At 29.0% G+C, this 17,503-nt stretch overlaps 1 protein-coding gene across 1 annotated transcript in view; it reads left to right on the top strand.

The window, feature by feature from the left end:
* Positions 1–2,481: 2,481 nt before the first annotated feature.
* Positions 2,482–17,503, top strand: part of LOC129966330 (SAM and SH3 domain-containing protein 1-like) — a 41,919-nt gene continuing 26,897 nt past the window's right edge. The window contains exons 1-2 of the mRNA XM_056080750.1: positions 2,482–2,586; positions 6,426–6,510. Of these exons, the coding sequence (XP_055936725.1) occupies positions 2,482–2,586; positions 6,426–6,510 (190 nt within the window). The remainder of the gene's footprint in view (positions 2,587–6,425; positions 6,511–17,503) is intronic.

Here is a 17,503-nt window from a genome sequence, read left to right as displayed (position 1 = left end):
GAAATAATATAACGTAGGTGCTTAAATTCGAAACAAAAATTCTGTGTTTCCCAAGATTAGAGAGCAAAAGCAGTTTATATCATTTTGTATTGTATTCCCAATTAGTCAGTTTAATACCTGCTTTGTGTAATTACATAAAATCTGTTCTAGAAAGAAATATCTTGTATATGTTGCATATTTCTACTTAGCAGAAATATTTAATTTTCATATAATTTAATAAATACATTTTGAGTTTAACCGCAATTTATTTTTAATCATATATCGATGAATCGTTTATAATATTTAAAGATGGCATTTTATATTTTGAAGTTGCCTTTTTTACTTTCACCGAGATTACCATAGAATTTCAAATACTATATCATTAGAAAAGCAAACACAAAGATTCAGCTATTCATATATCTAATATACCAATATTCTTTAAGATATGCTTTTTCCTTTCAACTATACTAAAACAGAACTCGTAAATTTACATTTGTGTTTAAGTATGTTATGCTAAAATTCCATTGCCAGCAGACCGTTAATCTATTGAGTCCACCCAATCGTCTTGAAAGAAATATTACTGCCTTATCCCACTGCGTCATGATATGCCTAACAACCAAATTTATTGCTAAAAGAAAGAATGAATAAATCCAATAAAGTACAAGAGAATAACAAATTATGTTTTCCATTTACTTAAAGTCAAACAACACTTTGGTTTCTATGTTAAAATCCCCATTTTAAAAGGAAATCTTGAAATTTTCTCAACTGTACGGCGAAGATTAATCTTCAGTGATTTACATTGCTGGCTAATTCATTGATACCTTTTGGATTATGCTGTCAATTTGATTTATATAAGAATCCACTAAAAAGTTATATTTTGTTGAGATTTTTATTTTGTTTTGAATTACACCATCGGTGAATGATGATAATTTAAAAAATATAGTAATTCAGTGAGTGTGGCGTACAGGGAAAAACAATTCATTATTCAAATAGAGATTTTTCTTGGCTCATAGTGCACATAGAACAAAAGTGCATTCGCTATTGTTTCTTGCATGGCTAAATAGAAATTTCAATGTTTTGTATAAATAACATTGTTTAGTATTCATATACAAATTGTTTTGCAGAAAAATGCAAAATAATGGGAAATCAACCTTTTCTTTCACATTATCTGCTAATCATGTGTTGATTCTCATTTATATTTTATCAGCATTGAGAATGAGAGAGAGAGATTTGTGTTATTTATATCGAATATAAATAGCATAAATTCTTAGGTCCTTAAAAATGGGTAAAAGGATATTTTCTTTTGCCATTTTTTTTTTTAGATTTTCTTAACAATCAATTATAATTCTATGCTATCAAATCAATTATAATTCAAATTATTTTTTTTTTACATCTTTCATTAAATTTTCTACAATTATGATGGGATTACCTTCCATTGAACTTTCTCTTTATAGTTCATTATCTTTAATTATCAGGTAGTTACTATTCTATGCTTTGTTAATTATTAAACTTTTTGTAATCATTAGTTTCTTTCACCGTTATTTGACTAAATTATATGTTTTATTTGGAAAATGTGCATACATTTTTATTAAATTATCCTTAGAAGATTTGAAGTGTTCATAGATTCTTCGTATTTTTTATATTAAATTGTATTCTAGGAATTTAGTTCATTCATGAAGTCTAAATTTCCATTCAGGAATCTGTTTATAAATATCTTTGATGTACAATTATTAAAAGACGTGACAGTTTATAGTTGATGAATGTAAATCATGCCATTCAAAATCCTGTAACTAGTAAATTCCATTCATCAGAAACTCAATTTTATGTCCTGTTTTCATCATATATCAGTATCATGTGTAGTAATAAATAACATTTTATTGCTTCTCATATTCACGCACACAAAGCTTTTATCCACTAAATGTCATTCATTTGTGCAATAAGATCTCATACCGAAGTTTAAAGAGTCCGAATCTGGTTCAAAGTGGATTTTTTCAGAAACTTTTGGAAAGTGATACGATATAATAAATTGACTGTCAAATACCAATAATTTAAAAATCGATTCCCTAAATTTCGTTTTTATGATTGACGAAAACTGACGGTTCTATGCTTGTCTTTGCACCAAAGTTCATGACAAAGCAATCTCGCAGGGCATCCGCCTGTTTTTAGATTTGGGAACTCTCAACGGAAATATTTCCTGTTAATGAAAGAAATCTTATTGTTTGGAAAGAACAATTCTCCGCCAGAAGCTCAAACCTTCGTTGTTATTTGTTTTCGTGATTTATAGACTTGCTTATCTCTTTTGCTTGACTAGACTTCGGAAAATTTATGGCAAACAGCAGAATACTGAATAGCATGCAGCCGCCGAAAGCTTATTGGACTATTCTGAAGGTTATATAAGAAAATCCCATCGTGATAGTGACAAATTTTCTCAATCGGAAATTTCGACTTTTTTTTTCTTCCTATTTTTATTTTTTATCAACGGCATTTTGAAATTCGTGTAAGATGGAAACGGTTATCCAAGGAGCCAAACATATGAAAGAAACGGTTTTCGATGAATCACAGCATTTGAAAGAAGCAATTGTGCAAGAAGCACACCATTTGAAAGAGGTAGGTTTTTCTATTTTACCGGTGCGTTGCTCAGCTGGTTTTATTCGATTTTTACCTTCACCAGTTGTATTATATCCAAATAATTTAACTCTGTGATGCGTGCTTCGAATTATCGTAAAGTTTAAAAGCTAGATTAATCATTAAAAAATACAAAACGAAATGTTTTAAGGCACGCTTTTGTTTAGTATAATAAAAAAAATAAAATTAATCAATATTATGAAAATTATAACTAAAGAGGGCAAAATATTCAATAAACTGGAATTCTAAACACTTTTTCGTATATTTTTAATTTTGATTGAATATTTTGGATTTTTTTTTAAGATACTCATTGTGACTTACTTTAATTATAATATTCCTTTAAATTTCTTATGCTTTTATAATTTTGTTTTGATCTATAGTTTTTTTATAAAGAAATTACATACAGTAGTAAAAAGGATGATTTAAATCGGATTTTAAAAATATTAAGCTGTTTGGGATTGAAGAGAAAATAGTAATGGCCTCAAGTGGAAGGTGAAATATTACCATTTATTCTGATAATGGTATTTAGTTTAAATTTTCAGCGATATAATAATTAATTGAACTCGTTCACTATGAAGGATTTTTTTTGTCAAGAATATCAATAGTTACCTGTTGCACAAATACGAATTTTTCTTTATCTCGATCTTGAACAATAGAATTTTATACCTTCTACTTATGCAATCGATAATTCAACGGAATATTCTACTTTTGCAATCGATAATTCTACTTTTGCGATCGATAATTCTACTTTTGCAATCGATAATTCTACTTTTGCAATCGATAATTCTACTTATGCAACGGATTATTCTACTTATGCAATGGATAATTAATGTTTTACTTATTATATTAAGAGGATAAATGGAGGTAAAAAAAAAGATTTGAATTAAAAATTATAGCAAACTTTTATCATAAATCTAATTTTCAATAAACTGGACTTTTTCTGAAGTTGAAAATGTGTACAAACATTTTAAAACAATCAACACTTATTAAAAGTGTTGTTTCTTCATTCATTTATGCCTCATTTTGATGTAAATAAGTAATCTTTATAAAAATGCAAAACAAATTCTTTTGTCAGCTCTTACAACCATTGCACTTAAAAAATTTTGCCGTTGTTCAGTTGGTTTATTCGATTTGTCGAACGCATTCGCAGAGATCCCCCAAATGAAGTTCGGAGCTGTGAAACTTCTGCTGTCAGCCCCAAGAACTCGGCAGGCTGTAATTGATTGGTAAAGGATTTTCTCTGACCTTTCGAGGTGTGGTTTCTGCTCTGATAAAGTGGTTGCCGCTAAAACTTAGTTTCGCTAGAAGATAAAAGATAAAATAAGGCAATCGGATTCTTTCTGAGAACTTTTGTGACAAGATGTTTTTTTAAATAACTTTCAAAATGCTGATTTATTTTTATAGATTTTATATATTTCTTTTTATGTGAGCGTGGACATAAATAGTTTAAAAAAAACAATTTTGATTTCAAATTTAATCCGTTTACTATATTGTATACACTCGGGTGTTCAATTTTCCTTGGAAATAGATTGTTTCTGAGAACTTTTGTAACAAAATGTTTTTCAAAAAATTTTCAAAATACTGACATATTTATATAGATTTTATATATTTCTATGCATGTGAGCGTCAGCGGGATTATTTGAAACAACTATTTTTGATTTCAAATTCAATCAGTTAACTAAATTGTATGCATACGTACATTCAGTTTTCTTTGTAAATACCTTAAGTTTGTATACATAAGGCAAAGTACATACAATGCAACTTTTTTTGTATACTTGCACATAATGCAATTATGATGATGAATTCATATCATTTATGATGAATGATTCACCTCATGTATAATGAATTCATATCATTTATGTGAATGATTCACCTCATGTATAATGAATTCATATCATTTATGATGAATGATTCACCTCATGTATAATGAATTCATATCATTTATGATGAATGATTCACCTCATGTATAATGAATTCATATCATTTATGATGAATGATTCACCTCATGTATAATGAATTCATATCATTTATGATGAATGATTCACCTCATGTATAATGAATTCATATCATTTTTAATGACAATGATAAACTGATGTTCTGCCTAAATGGATATTTTTCGTAAATTTGAATTTTATGAAATAATTAAAAACCAGGGCTCTAATTGGAAAGAAAGTATAGAATAAAAGGAACAGAAAAATAAATAATTCAGAAACAATAAATTAGTTGAAACTATTCATTAGTTTCAATGAAGAACTCTGGATTTTGAATTATTCAAACACCAAAAATGTAAGAAATAGAAAATAATAATGATTCAGAAATTGTAAATCAGTCCCATTGTTAAAATTTTTCAATAAATAAACAAAGAAAAAGAAAAAAGTGAAGAAGAATGATAATTTATTGTGTAAAATTACGGTTCCAAGTCAAATATCCGGATTGCTTTGTTAAAAATCTGTAAACAAAATCTTTCTGATTAAAAGATCCGGAAACAATTGTTTTTGACTTGTTTAAATGTTTTGATAAAGTCAAGTAAAGATATTTTAATATAGTTTATAACTACAGTACACTTCCGAGTATCCGGTTCGCGACTATCCGCCGTAGTTTTCTTTTATCGTAATTAAGTAAACATTACAGAATTTATGTTAAAATATAAACAATTTATATCTTTAACTTACTTTTTCTGTTATAAATTCTTGAAACATGAGTATAGTATATTAGTATATAAACATATATAAACTGCCAGTACAGAGACTTCTATTTTAACTCAACACATTGCTGGTAACTGCTTCCATGATTCAATGGACCGCGTTCACATTCTGCATGACTTGAGGTAAATGGAGGGCTTTGTACTCAATAAGAAGTGAGAAAATACGTATTAAAAGAGTGAGTTTTAGTACAAAATCTTTGTCTTATGGATTTGTGGGCAAAGAAATGAATTCATAGAACTCCGGTCTATCCGGCTTTTTTGTTATCCGGCCAGCCCTTCCGCCACATTAGGCCGGATACTTGGAAGTATATTGCACCTTTAAACAATATTGTTTTTTGTAGTCATTAAAATAATATATTAAAAGCAAATTTAAACTCTTTTCCAAGAAATAAGTCATTTCATCAATTATCTAATATTTGATATCTAAATTGAGTCTGGTGCCAATTAATATGGATTATTGGAATTCTACTGTATTTTTTCCATTCTGATTCATCCACAATAATCTTATAAAGGTGAATCATATTTGTGTAAAATAAGTTCGAAAAGAAAATTCCTTGCCAACTTTTTTTTATAATTAAATTTATTCAATGTGTGGTTAATATATTTTCATTTTTATAAATTCTGAAATATTTATTTCCTATTTCTTAATTATTTCTTAATCAAACACTAGTGCCAATATTTGTTTGAAACAGAAACAAGAGAATACTGATTATTAATATTTAATTCTGCACTCTGTTTAAATGGCCGTTATGTTACACCGTATAAGCGTTTCCTATAATGTTCACTGAATTATTAGTGACTCAAAATTTAATTCTTGATGTGCTTTAAACGAAAATTCAGAATATAACTCTGCTGTATAACATTTCATTATATTATAGATGTGAAAATGCATTAATTTTTTCTATATAATTTAATAAATATTACTGAATACTTTTAGGCTTTTGTTGAGAGATTATCATTTAGAATAAATAGAAACATTATTAATGATGTTTTCAAATGCATTAATTTTTTCTATATAATTTAATAAATATTACTGAATACTTTTATGCTTTTTGTTGAGAGATTATCATTTAGAATAGTTAGTGACATTATTAATGATGTTTTCATTATTTTTCAGGTGATATCGGACATCGGAAGAGGTGTTTTTTCGCCTTTAAGTGGTAAAAAGGGGAATCCAAAGAACTCCATATCATACTACCAAAGTAAGTAAAAAAACACAATTGCATAAGTATTACTAAAATGATTAGATTTTCTGAATTTCTGTTTGAGTCACTCTAAAACCTGGGCGAGCAATCCCATGAGGTATCTAAAAAAACTTGTAAGGGATTTTGAGCAATAATAATAATAATAAAAAACAGAAATCAATGAAATAAAAATTTAGAAGCAATAAAGGGATTAAATATTTCGAAATTCTCTGAAGTTGTGAGTTCAAATGAAGTGTTAAAGGAGCATAAATAATATGTTTTACAATCACTATTTTTTTTATTAGATGGATTCATCGTATTTAGTTGACAAATGAGGACGAAAAATTAATAATTTCCTAGAGTTTAAATTTTAAAAAAATAAGCTGAATTTATTTAATATCTTATAATAAATATTTATTGTGAGATAAGTCAACCATTAACTCTCCGACCCGCCACGAAGGCACACGGATTTAAACCATAAAAACTGAATGACCGGACCGTCGCAACAGAAACATTGGCGAGAACTGTTGATGAGTCCTAAGGGCCGTCACCGGCCACGGTACAACCCTCCCGAAGGAAGTACGTCCCGTCATCGATGAGAGGAGTCAGATCCCCTACCTATTGTGCCCTCCAGGGTGGCGAGATCCAACCACCATGCCGGAAGCATTTCATCCTCATTTCGAGGTGCTCCCCGGGGGTTTTTAATGTGAGATAAAGAAAACAGTATAGTACATAAAATTAATTCAAATCAGGAATGTTTTTTCATGCAGAAAAAAAAATTTAAATGAAAACTATCCCAGCATTTTCGAGCGTTTATATTGCATCAAAATCAGGATTTTAAATTCAACTTTTTATTATAACTTTTTACAATTAAGTCTAGCTAATATTTTTAATGTGTACCATTTAATGAAAATCCGGAGCAGACAGTTACATTCGAAATTATTCTGGTTAATTCAGAACTTGGGTTATCAAAATGCTAAATAAATCTAAAGAAAGCAAGAACTGAGAAAATTTCGCAAGCCATAATTTGAGAAGCCCTACTTTAAAATAAACAACAGTTTTCTGAGATACATTCATTATGTTACATTCTCATAATATAGTCTTCACTGTAAAAATGGCAAGATATACATTAACAATGCTGGTTCAACTTTATTTACTTTTCGAGATCCGTGAATAAAACATGATAATGGATATCTCGACAGTTTCTTTACATAACTCAGTAGGGTAATATTCCCAGAAAAGGTATTCCGAAAAGTATACAACATATCAAATTAACATTTCAGCAAATTGTCTACTAAATTAGCATCTTGACAATGCCATAACATTTTTTTCTTTAAAAGAGAAAAACAAAAGTTAGAAGGAAGATTAAACAAAGTTAGTAATTTTACTGGAAGGATTTACAATCAAGGCATCAAATATTTTAAAATACAGTTTAATATTTTCCCCATATTATGCCTTGTATGCAATTTGTATTGTTTTCATTTGGAAGAATTTTTAGTAATCATTCATTATAACTGAAAGAGTTAATGTTAGATGTATTTCCTTTGTTTACTACATTTTTAAATCTTAATATTTGCTTAAATTAAAGCGCTTATTTTCAGATCAAGGAAAATATGTATATATCTATGAAAGCATTGCTTTATAATATTTTGAATCTTCGTGAGTTATTTTTTATCATATACAAATAAGATAGAAAAATGTGTACACTTTCTGTCATATTTTTGTGCATTCAGATGATAGAATATATTCTAAAAATGAATTCAGATGATATAATATAATCTAAAAATGTGTTCAGATGATATAATATAATCAAAAAATGTGTTCAGATGATAGAATATAATCCAAAAATGTGTTCAGATGTTAGACTATAATCTAAAACCATTTACGAATTTATTTTAAGATGTAAAAATTATGTTTCTTGTTTATATTGCTTGCAGCCTTAATATTTTCTCTTTTGTATTATTTTGTAATTCCACTTAAATTTATGTTTTCTAACCCTAAGAAATAAAGCAACTGAGATTAATTTTTTAGTATTATTTCGCTAAAGTTCTCTCTTTTTTTTTTAAATCGAAAAATATAGAAGCACGAGATGACAGATATTTATACTTTTTTCCTTTCCTGTAACTCAAATCAAGTATGAATAGTTTAATTTTAATATCTACAATCATTTTTTAAAATTATAACAATACGTAATACATAAAATGGATATCATATTTGACATTTTACACCATCAAAGAAATATGAAAGTTGGTTGTTTTTCCAGGCAGAGTATAAAGAAAATTTCTCCACCAGTATTTCCTGGTTGGACGGGAATGTTTATCCACTTTGTTTTGTCAGCTGTCTAAATATGTACCACTTTTATTCATTTGCTGGTGCCGGCAAATTCCGAAAAAATCCATTGTTTTTATGAATATTATTTTATTGTTACTTGTTTGGATTGCTTGTTCCAAGTGGAGGTCAATGCTCTGCAAATGGCGTGAATCCCTCTTATTCCTCGTGTCCCATTGTTTCTAAGGGTATCATTGACGATTTCAAGGGCATTTCGCATCAATTTCTGAAAGATTTATAAAATGAAATTCATTGTATAAACACATTTTTTGGGAAATCCCGACTTATAAAGTAAAATATTTGCTAAAGTAAATGATGTTCTAGGTATTACGTTTAGTGAATTACAGTTGTGTCCGATATGAATAAATACACAACTAGATTTGCGCGATCCTGCATTTTAACATGCCTTAATTAACTTGCTTTCTTATTCGTCTGTCTGTTTTCTTCTATCTATCTACTTGGAGTTCAGATTAAATTTGTTGATTTCTATTAAATTTTAAACGAAATCTATTCTGAGAAAATCTGCTTGACTGTTTGAATGCAAGTGAAATCGATTATTAATAAATGTAAAGAGCTTAATTCATAAAATTTGATGCATAGGTCTGACATCTGAAATTTAGATTCTAATCAAATTTTGAACCAAATACGCTAAAGAGTTGACCGTTTGTCGGCATTTAATTTCACATGTATTAAATTCAGTAATGTTAACATTAAACGCAATAATTTAAAATCGATAAAATTCGGTATGTAACCGCGTAAACTGTGGTTCGGTGTCAAATTTTTGCTTCATTCAGTCGAAAAAAAGGATCAAATAAAAATGCTAGACTCAAGGCAGTTCTTAATTGTTCACCAATTCATTTGAAGCCTTACCCGGGGACCACAATTTTGTACGGAGGGACCTTTATTAGAGGCGAGAAAGTTTTGGGAAGACTATCTCCGATGGTATTTTTTTCTTCTTCCTCTTCTTCTTCTTTCGGATAATTAAATATCGTAAATGGTAAATACGAACACTCCTGGGAGAGACAGTTTGTGTGTGTGTGTGTGTGCAAGATACCTTAAGAATATTGAACACTTTTTATCGGAGATTTCATTGTGGTTATTACCCCGGATTTTACAATTGTCTTGAGATATAGAAGAAAAACATATAACCTTCATTAGACTTTTTTTTAGTAAAAGCCTTGATCACAGACAATTGAAATTCTTACATTTTTACCTAGTGTGAGCTTGTGTGCACAATTAAGCTTAAACTTTTCATGGTTTGACAGCTATTGAAAAAAAGTGTCTTTGGAATTTCCACTTCCCATTACATCAGCTAACCATGCATGACATTGAAACAGAAATCTCTAAAACAGACCAGCACTCTGACGTACCTGTCGCCAATTACACATTTGGCACAGAGGACTTGGCTCTCACACGCGACCTTGGACTCCAAAACATTTTCCATCCGCAGCTATTTCGATGCAACAGCGGATGTAATCTTTTATCCGGCCATTTCTGCATCACAATAACAGGGAGATAGCATCTGTATGTCTTTTGTTAAACGAACTAAGTGGCGGAACGTGCCAGTAATGGCCGACGCTGTTTGGGTCGTCTGGCCGATTTGGAGAAAGGGAATTATCAAATCGGTAAGGCTTCGCTGATTTTTTTTATCAGGCTCTGGCACGCAAAGGAGTATAGATGGTGAAGTCATCATAAGATTCTGGAATATACAAAATAAATATAAACTGAGAGTATATCTGATGGGGTGATGAAATATGGTCGAATTCATTAAACATTATCAGATAATAAGATATTTTAGCGGAAGTAAAGAGTTGTTTATGCTTCCTGGTTGGTAAACATGGCATTTATTGATAATTTGACCAATTGGATCACGAGAGGTCAAAAAACTATTCATTCAACAAAATTCTTACGATCATTCATCAAAATTCTTCAGCCAAGATATTAATAGTAACTGATATTAAGTTGTTTATACTGGTATTTTATCATTCTTACTGTGTCGTATACGTAGTATGGAGAAAATATAGTAATCGTCAAAAAATTCGGGCTCGAGATTTTGACGAATCTCCACGTTTTAGTCCTTCCTGAGTTCGAAAAACACATTTTTGGAAAATTTCTGTCTGTCTGTCTGTGACAAAGATAACACGAAAACGTTTTGAGCTAGAAGGATGAAATTTAGTATGCGATCTTTACACCAAATTTGTAGTTTTAAATTTTCCCCCTGAACGGATTTTGCTCAAAATTCGTTCAGGGGAAGTAGTTCAGTCCTACTATTCAAATGTAATTTAACTATAAAGCGCAGAGAGCTAGGTTGGTAAGATTTGGTACACAGATTTAACATCTATACGGCAGACACTCGTCAAATTTTTACCCAAATCTAATAAGGGGTTGACCGTCTTTCGGTCTGTATTTCCAGAAGAAACGCAAGAATCAAATATATCAAATTTGATATGGGATTTTGTAACTACAAATTTTAACTTCAATCGGTAGAGAAAACCGCATCAAAATCACAAATTCAATTTTCAGATGTTATTAACTGCATGTCAAGATTAATCGCCAAAGTTGATATGATAGATTCAGTAAAAAATGCTAAATGCGCGCCAAAGCTAAATGACGTAGAATAATATTTCATAACGATTTTACGTCAGTACCATGCAAGGCGTTCTCTGGTATAACTTCTTTATTAGAGAGTATGTGAGAACGTTTTGTGGAGATCCTTCTCACCGCTTTAAAATGTTAATAAAATGATATTTATGATTATATGAGGTTGTTGAAAGTTGTTATCGTATTAATATAATTTTAAAAAGAAAAAGAAAATCCCTTCCTTTCTAGTATCATCTCTACCATAATTATTTCTAATCATGTTTATTAAAATAATAAAATATTTATTACTATGTGGAGTTTTGTAAAGAACATATACGTTATTGGATATCATTCAAAGTTCTTTTACAAAACTCATTTAATAATTTTGATACTTATCAAAAAAATCTAAAACTTCACTTTTTTAAAGCTGAAGGAGTGTAAAACACATGCAGAATTCACATATTAAAATTTAAACGGAAACACCATCAAACAATATTAAAAAAATCGTGATATCACAAATATAAAGTAATATAGTTGGTACTGTAAGTAAATTTATAATGTAAAACACAATAATTAAATAATAATTGTGACATATTTTTACTACAAGGACTCGGAAGTTTTAAATAATCGGTATAAATAGCAATAGGTTTGACCTGTACTGTCAAACCTATTGCTATGAAAATGGGATAATTAAAATTTTACTATTAAAATGAGTTTTTTAAAGAACATTCGTAACTCCGGCAGCTCTCTGTGCTGGATAAATTAGAGTCTACTGTGAAGTCCAAAAAATGTTGAATAAAATTTCCAATCATTCAGTCATTTTACTTTTAGCCTCTTCACAATTCAGTTTCCTTTACTGTCTAAATAGTTAAAATGTTTTATTTCGAAAATATATATAATCGTTTTTATGAAGCTATCTCAACTCAGATAAGTTTTTAATTCCGCCTATTTTTCATTGAATATTAATGTCTTTGGGTGTCTTAATTTTAATTTATGTTTAGAAATGCTGTAAATTGATATAAAAATCTGATTTTTCAAACCTAAGGTCAGCACTTAAGGTAATAAGTTTTTGATTCTATTTCCCTAAAGAAAAATCCGAATAACTAAAGATCCGTCGTGCATACGGATGTGTTACATATATTAACCCTTTGCATTAAGAAAAGTAATTCGATGCATAATTATTCACTTAATACATAGACTTGTTTATGCACCAAAAAATAAATACATACCATTGTTCTAAGTTGAATTTCTCTGAAAAAATGAATCTACTGCTTTTTATCATTACGTAGGTATTTTTAACTATCAAAACTGAAAAATAAATAAATAAAACGTCAAAATGATGCATCGTCATGAATGGTGAGTGAGAGGCATCATCCGAGTGTAAAGGGTTAAATTTCACGTCGTGGGTCAAAAGTCCTCTCGCTGTGATGGTGCCGAAATTTGGAGATAAAGTGCTCTTCATGTTATTTAACCGGGGCTCAAAATTACGAGTTCCGTTCCAGTAAAGAAAAAAAATTTCAATTAAATAGCAGACTTAACTAAAATATCTGTTTCCTAAATAGTATATGAATCTTGGTACATTTTTCAACTATGGTTTAAGGAAGTAAGATAAATGCCTTTTCAAGTTTTAACTGTATGTTAGACGATTTATAAAGGAGATGTGAAAGGTTTTTATATATTTACAAGTTTAGAAATTTTGATTTCTTTTAATCTAATTTTTATCTACAGATTTTATTTTATAAATTGTTTCCAGGTATTAATCCATTGATACTAGTTTTTTTTTACATTGTTTAGATAATTTAACTTTCTTATGGCATTCAATGTCAAAAGCTACTAAAATAATATTGAATTGTTGAATTATACTATTATAGCAAAGTATATAAATACACTGCGTAAAAAAAGTAGAAGGACACTTTATTTTGTAACAATAACCGAAAAATATTTTATTTTTACTAAAAAATTTTATTAGAAACATATAACAAATATTTCAAAAATACAATTTTAACATCAGAATTATAATGTTCAAACATAAAATATTAATGGCAACAAAAATAGTTTCTCTTTTTTGAAACTTTGTAAAAAAAGTAGAAGGACAGCATTATAATGAATGAAAAAATAGTGACTTTAATAAGGAAGGGTCTTCCCATTGGCCTTTATAATTTCAAATATACTGTTTGGGAGTGAATTGTATAGCGTTTGAATTTCAGTTTAACAAAAATTGTCCCACGAGTCATTCAATGCTTCTCGAAGCTGAGTTTGCGAATCAAATTGCCTTCCATCAGCATAAACTCGACGAACTAGCATTGCCCAGATGTTTTCCACTATATTAAGGTCAGGACTTTTGGCTGGCCATGGTAAATATCCTAATATATTTGTTAGGAACAATTTTTGACTCCAGTCGCGGTGTGAATGGAAGCTCCGTCTTGCTGAAACTTCCACTCTTCACCCCCCATGTCAGAGGCATAAGGAAGAAGCTCGGAATTCAGCACTTGAATGTAGTCTGTATGTTTTTGCCTACCATTTAAGAAAACCAGACTTGTCCTTCCTCCGTATCCAACAGCCAACCAAACCATTAAACTCCCTCCTCCCATTTGTCGTGTTGAATAGTATTCGCCTTCAGTCCCCAGACAACGCCAGTAGTGCTGATATCCGTCTGGATCGTCTAAGTTAAATTTCTTTTCATCGGAAAATATCACAGAAGTCCATTCTGTAGTCCAGGACATGTGCTCCTTATCCCACGCTAAACGGTTATCAATGTGAGCTTGTTTCCACTTAGGATGATGTTTCCGTTTTTTGAAAATGAATTTTTTAGATCTTTTAATATAGTTGCAAACTGTTTGTTTCGTCACATGATTAAGTCCTGCTTGGTTTCTTGCCTTTGAAACACTTCCTTTGTTCTTCTTCAGCACACGAGCAAGTTTTCTTTCATCACGTGGTCTTAACTTCTTCGGTCTACCAGTCTTCTTTTTATTTCCATTTTTATAAGGATTTCTGATAAAGTTTGAAACTGTATTGAGGCTCACCTGCAACAATCGAGCAATCTCTCTGACACCTTTACCATCATTTTGATATGCGGAAATTTGCTCTTTTTGCAAATCGTTCAAAGGTATTCCTTTAGGCATTTCTGAGAACGGAGAAACAACGTAACTTTTAAACAAATTAGATTTTTTTGACAGAAAAGGATAAACAAAGTACAAAATCACTATTTAAATAAAGAACAACTCACTAAATTAAATATATTAGCAAGTGTCCTTCTACTTTTTTTTTTACGTATGGGAAATTATATATACTAATTTTCTTAATAATATTAGTGGTAGATGTTTAACTTTTGCCTAAAATGAAAACAAGGATCATGAAACTAATTCTGCATAAATATCTGGTAGTTAGGAGAAAATAAGAGATATTAATTGGTAAAAAGACACTGTCCTTCTACTTTTTTTACGCAGTGTAGCTGTTCGCTTCTGTTGTAAAACTTTGTGTGTTATTAGCAATCTAAATATCCCGATATTAGGAGTTTAATATATTCTATAACAACAGAATTAAAATTGTATATATGTAACTATCAATTACCAGGAAATATCATATTACCTAAATAAAAAGTTGGTCTATAGTGCATTTAAGCATGTATAGTAATTGATGAGCCAAATGTGCACTTATTTTTGAAAAATTATTCATAGTAATTTATATTTTTTTAAATACAGAAAGCTATTTATTAGTAAATATAGAATAATCACTTTCCTGAATATTGTGACATACAACAATTCATTTCATCAGAAAATTATATCGAATAAAAGTAATATGCTTGAATGTAATATTATATCAAAATATTCATAAAAGTAACAATGAGATCCTTGCATTTATTATGACACTGTTAAATACAATGTGATGAAAATAAAAAGTAGATCACCCGATGTTCCATTTGATAAATATCATCAAACCACTTTTTGAATAATGAACCTGTGTTATATTTTAATAACAAGATGTCGTTCCTGAAACGAGAAAATTGGACCAATTAAAAATTCCGGTTGAATTGTTTTCAAATAGGTCATTTGTGAAATGAAATGTTTCAAGTCAAATTTATAAATAAATGTACAATACATTTATGTCATTAATGAAGATGTAATACATTTATGTCATGTCATTAATGTATAGGAGATGAGGAGAACTTATAGCGTAAACTTCCAATGCTGCAAAATCCTTTTCTTTTCAATTTTTATTTATTTATTTTTCGAATTTATGCGAACAAGCAGTGGCGGATTTTCAACTTAAGGTACCTCTCTACTAACTTAAGTTACCTCTTATCCTCTTTCAGCTGATTGAAAGAGGGTAACATGCAAATCGATTAAATAGTGTGATTAGTTTAGTCACCAAATAAGTAAATTTGAAAAAAAAAAATACAAATTCTATGAATATAAAATATTAAGTTTGATTAATGTATTTATATTAAATAACTAAATTTGTTATTAAATAATTATAATATAATTTATTACTTATTTGTAACATGTTGCAAAATTAATTTATTTATCAGGTCGTTATATTCTACTTTATAAATGTTTGAATTTTACTACTTCCTTATAATCTGTCATTATAATTTTAAATAGGGTTTTTTTTTGTAAGTAATGGAATTAATAAGTAATAGGAGTGTATAGCTTTTCTATGAATTTTATTAGTTTAGTTTTTTTCTATTTTATAGATGCAATTAAATAAATGATTTAATATTTATTAAATTATTAAAATGACAAGTTGAAATATATATTTTTAACATGTTGATTAAGTTAAAAATGTGAAATTATGGATCCTTTATTAAAAGACAGGCCTTATAATGCCTGAATCCGCCACTGTGAAAAAATCCAAAATTTCCCTTTATTTTATACAAGTCTTAATTCTTAACTAAAAACTGCCATTTGAAAATTATTATTTTACAGATTCCATTTTTTGTTACTGTTTTATTCTTTTGGCATCAATGAATGAGAAATAGCTGTAATTTATTTTTTTATAAGAATGCGTTGTTCATTAACAATGTTGAATGGCTTATTTTGACATTTTGCTATCCTAGGTTCTGCACATTATCCTAGGTTCTGCACATTAGAAGCCTCTCTTTTAATAAACTAGTCAATTTAATTTCACATTTTTCAACATATTTTTAATACAATCAATAATAAATTATTCATAAGAGATTTTTTTTAGTATTTTTTATTAAAATATTTGTGTTTTTATATTTGCCATGACTCATAATTGTGCAGATTCGTTTTTGCGCACAATTAAGGTTTAATCAGATGCTAAAAATAATGTAATAACTAAATGAACGTGCTAAAACAGATAGAAACATGAACAGTTTTATTTGACTTGGTGTCACTAATATCCTAGAATTTTATATTTCAGAAATTTGTATATTTTACAAATTTATTTATTATCTAGATTGATGGCATCTTTTTACATCTTTCACTTGCCTGTGCAGCTGCCTAATCAGCCTAGTCCGAAATCCTCCATTGCTAATATATTTGATGAAAATTAATTTCATGTGATATTTACGATATGATTTTTATAGTCATTATCCATTCTACTTTATTCCGTCTGTTTTTTTTTTAAAACAAATGAATTGGTCATTGATTTAGTGATACCAATTTTTGTAATATTGAAATTGTAATGTTTTTTGTTTTTTTTTTTAAATTTTTGTTTCCAGATAACTTGGGTCACTTTAATGTAGTTTATTTCTGCTTTTTAAATTTTATTGTTATAATTTGCTTTGATGACAAGAAATGTTTAGTTAATTAATTTTTTCTCTGAAGTTTAACTGACATCTGAGTCTTCACTTTGATGGAACATAAATATAATAACAGTTTTCATTCAATGATCTATGTTTATAAAAAGCTGATGTACATGGTACAGAAATCGGTTTTATTATATATTGTCTAATGGCAACAATCAAATATAAACAAATTATTATACGAACGCTTCATACTACTTCAATCAACAATGAAGTCGAAAAATATTATTAAAAATGCTCTGGATGGAGCTCACCAAAATCTCTGTTAACACTGAGGAAAGAAGATGTGACAGAAGTCAAGAAATGGGCATCAAACAAAGTATAATCGGGCACAAA

Source organism: Argiope bruennichi, chromosome 4 (assembly GCF_947563725.1).
Source record: "Argiope bruennichi chromosome 4, qqArgBrue1.1, whole genome shotgun sequence".
Classification (NCBI taxonomy): domain Eukaryota; kingdom Metazoa; phylum Arthropoda; class Arachnida; order Araneae; family Araneidae; genus Argiope; species Argiope bruennichi.
This window is presented reverse-complemented; position numbering and strand designations above follow the sequence as displayed.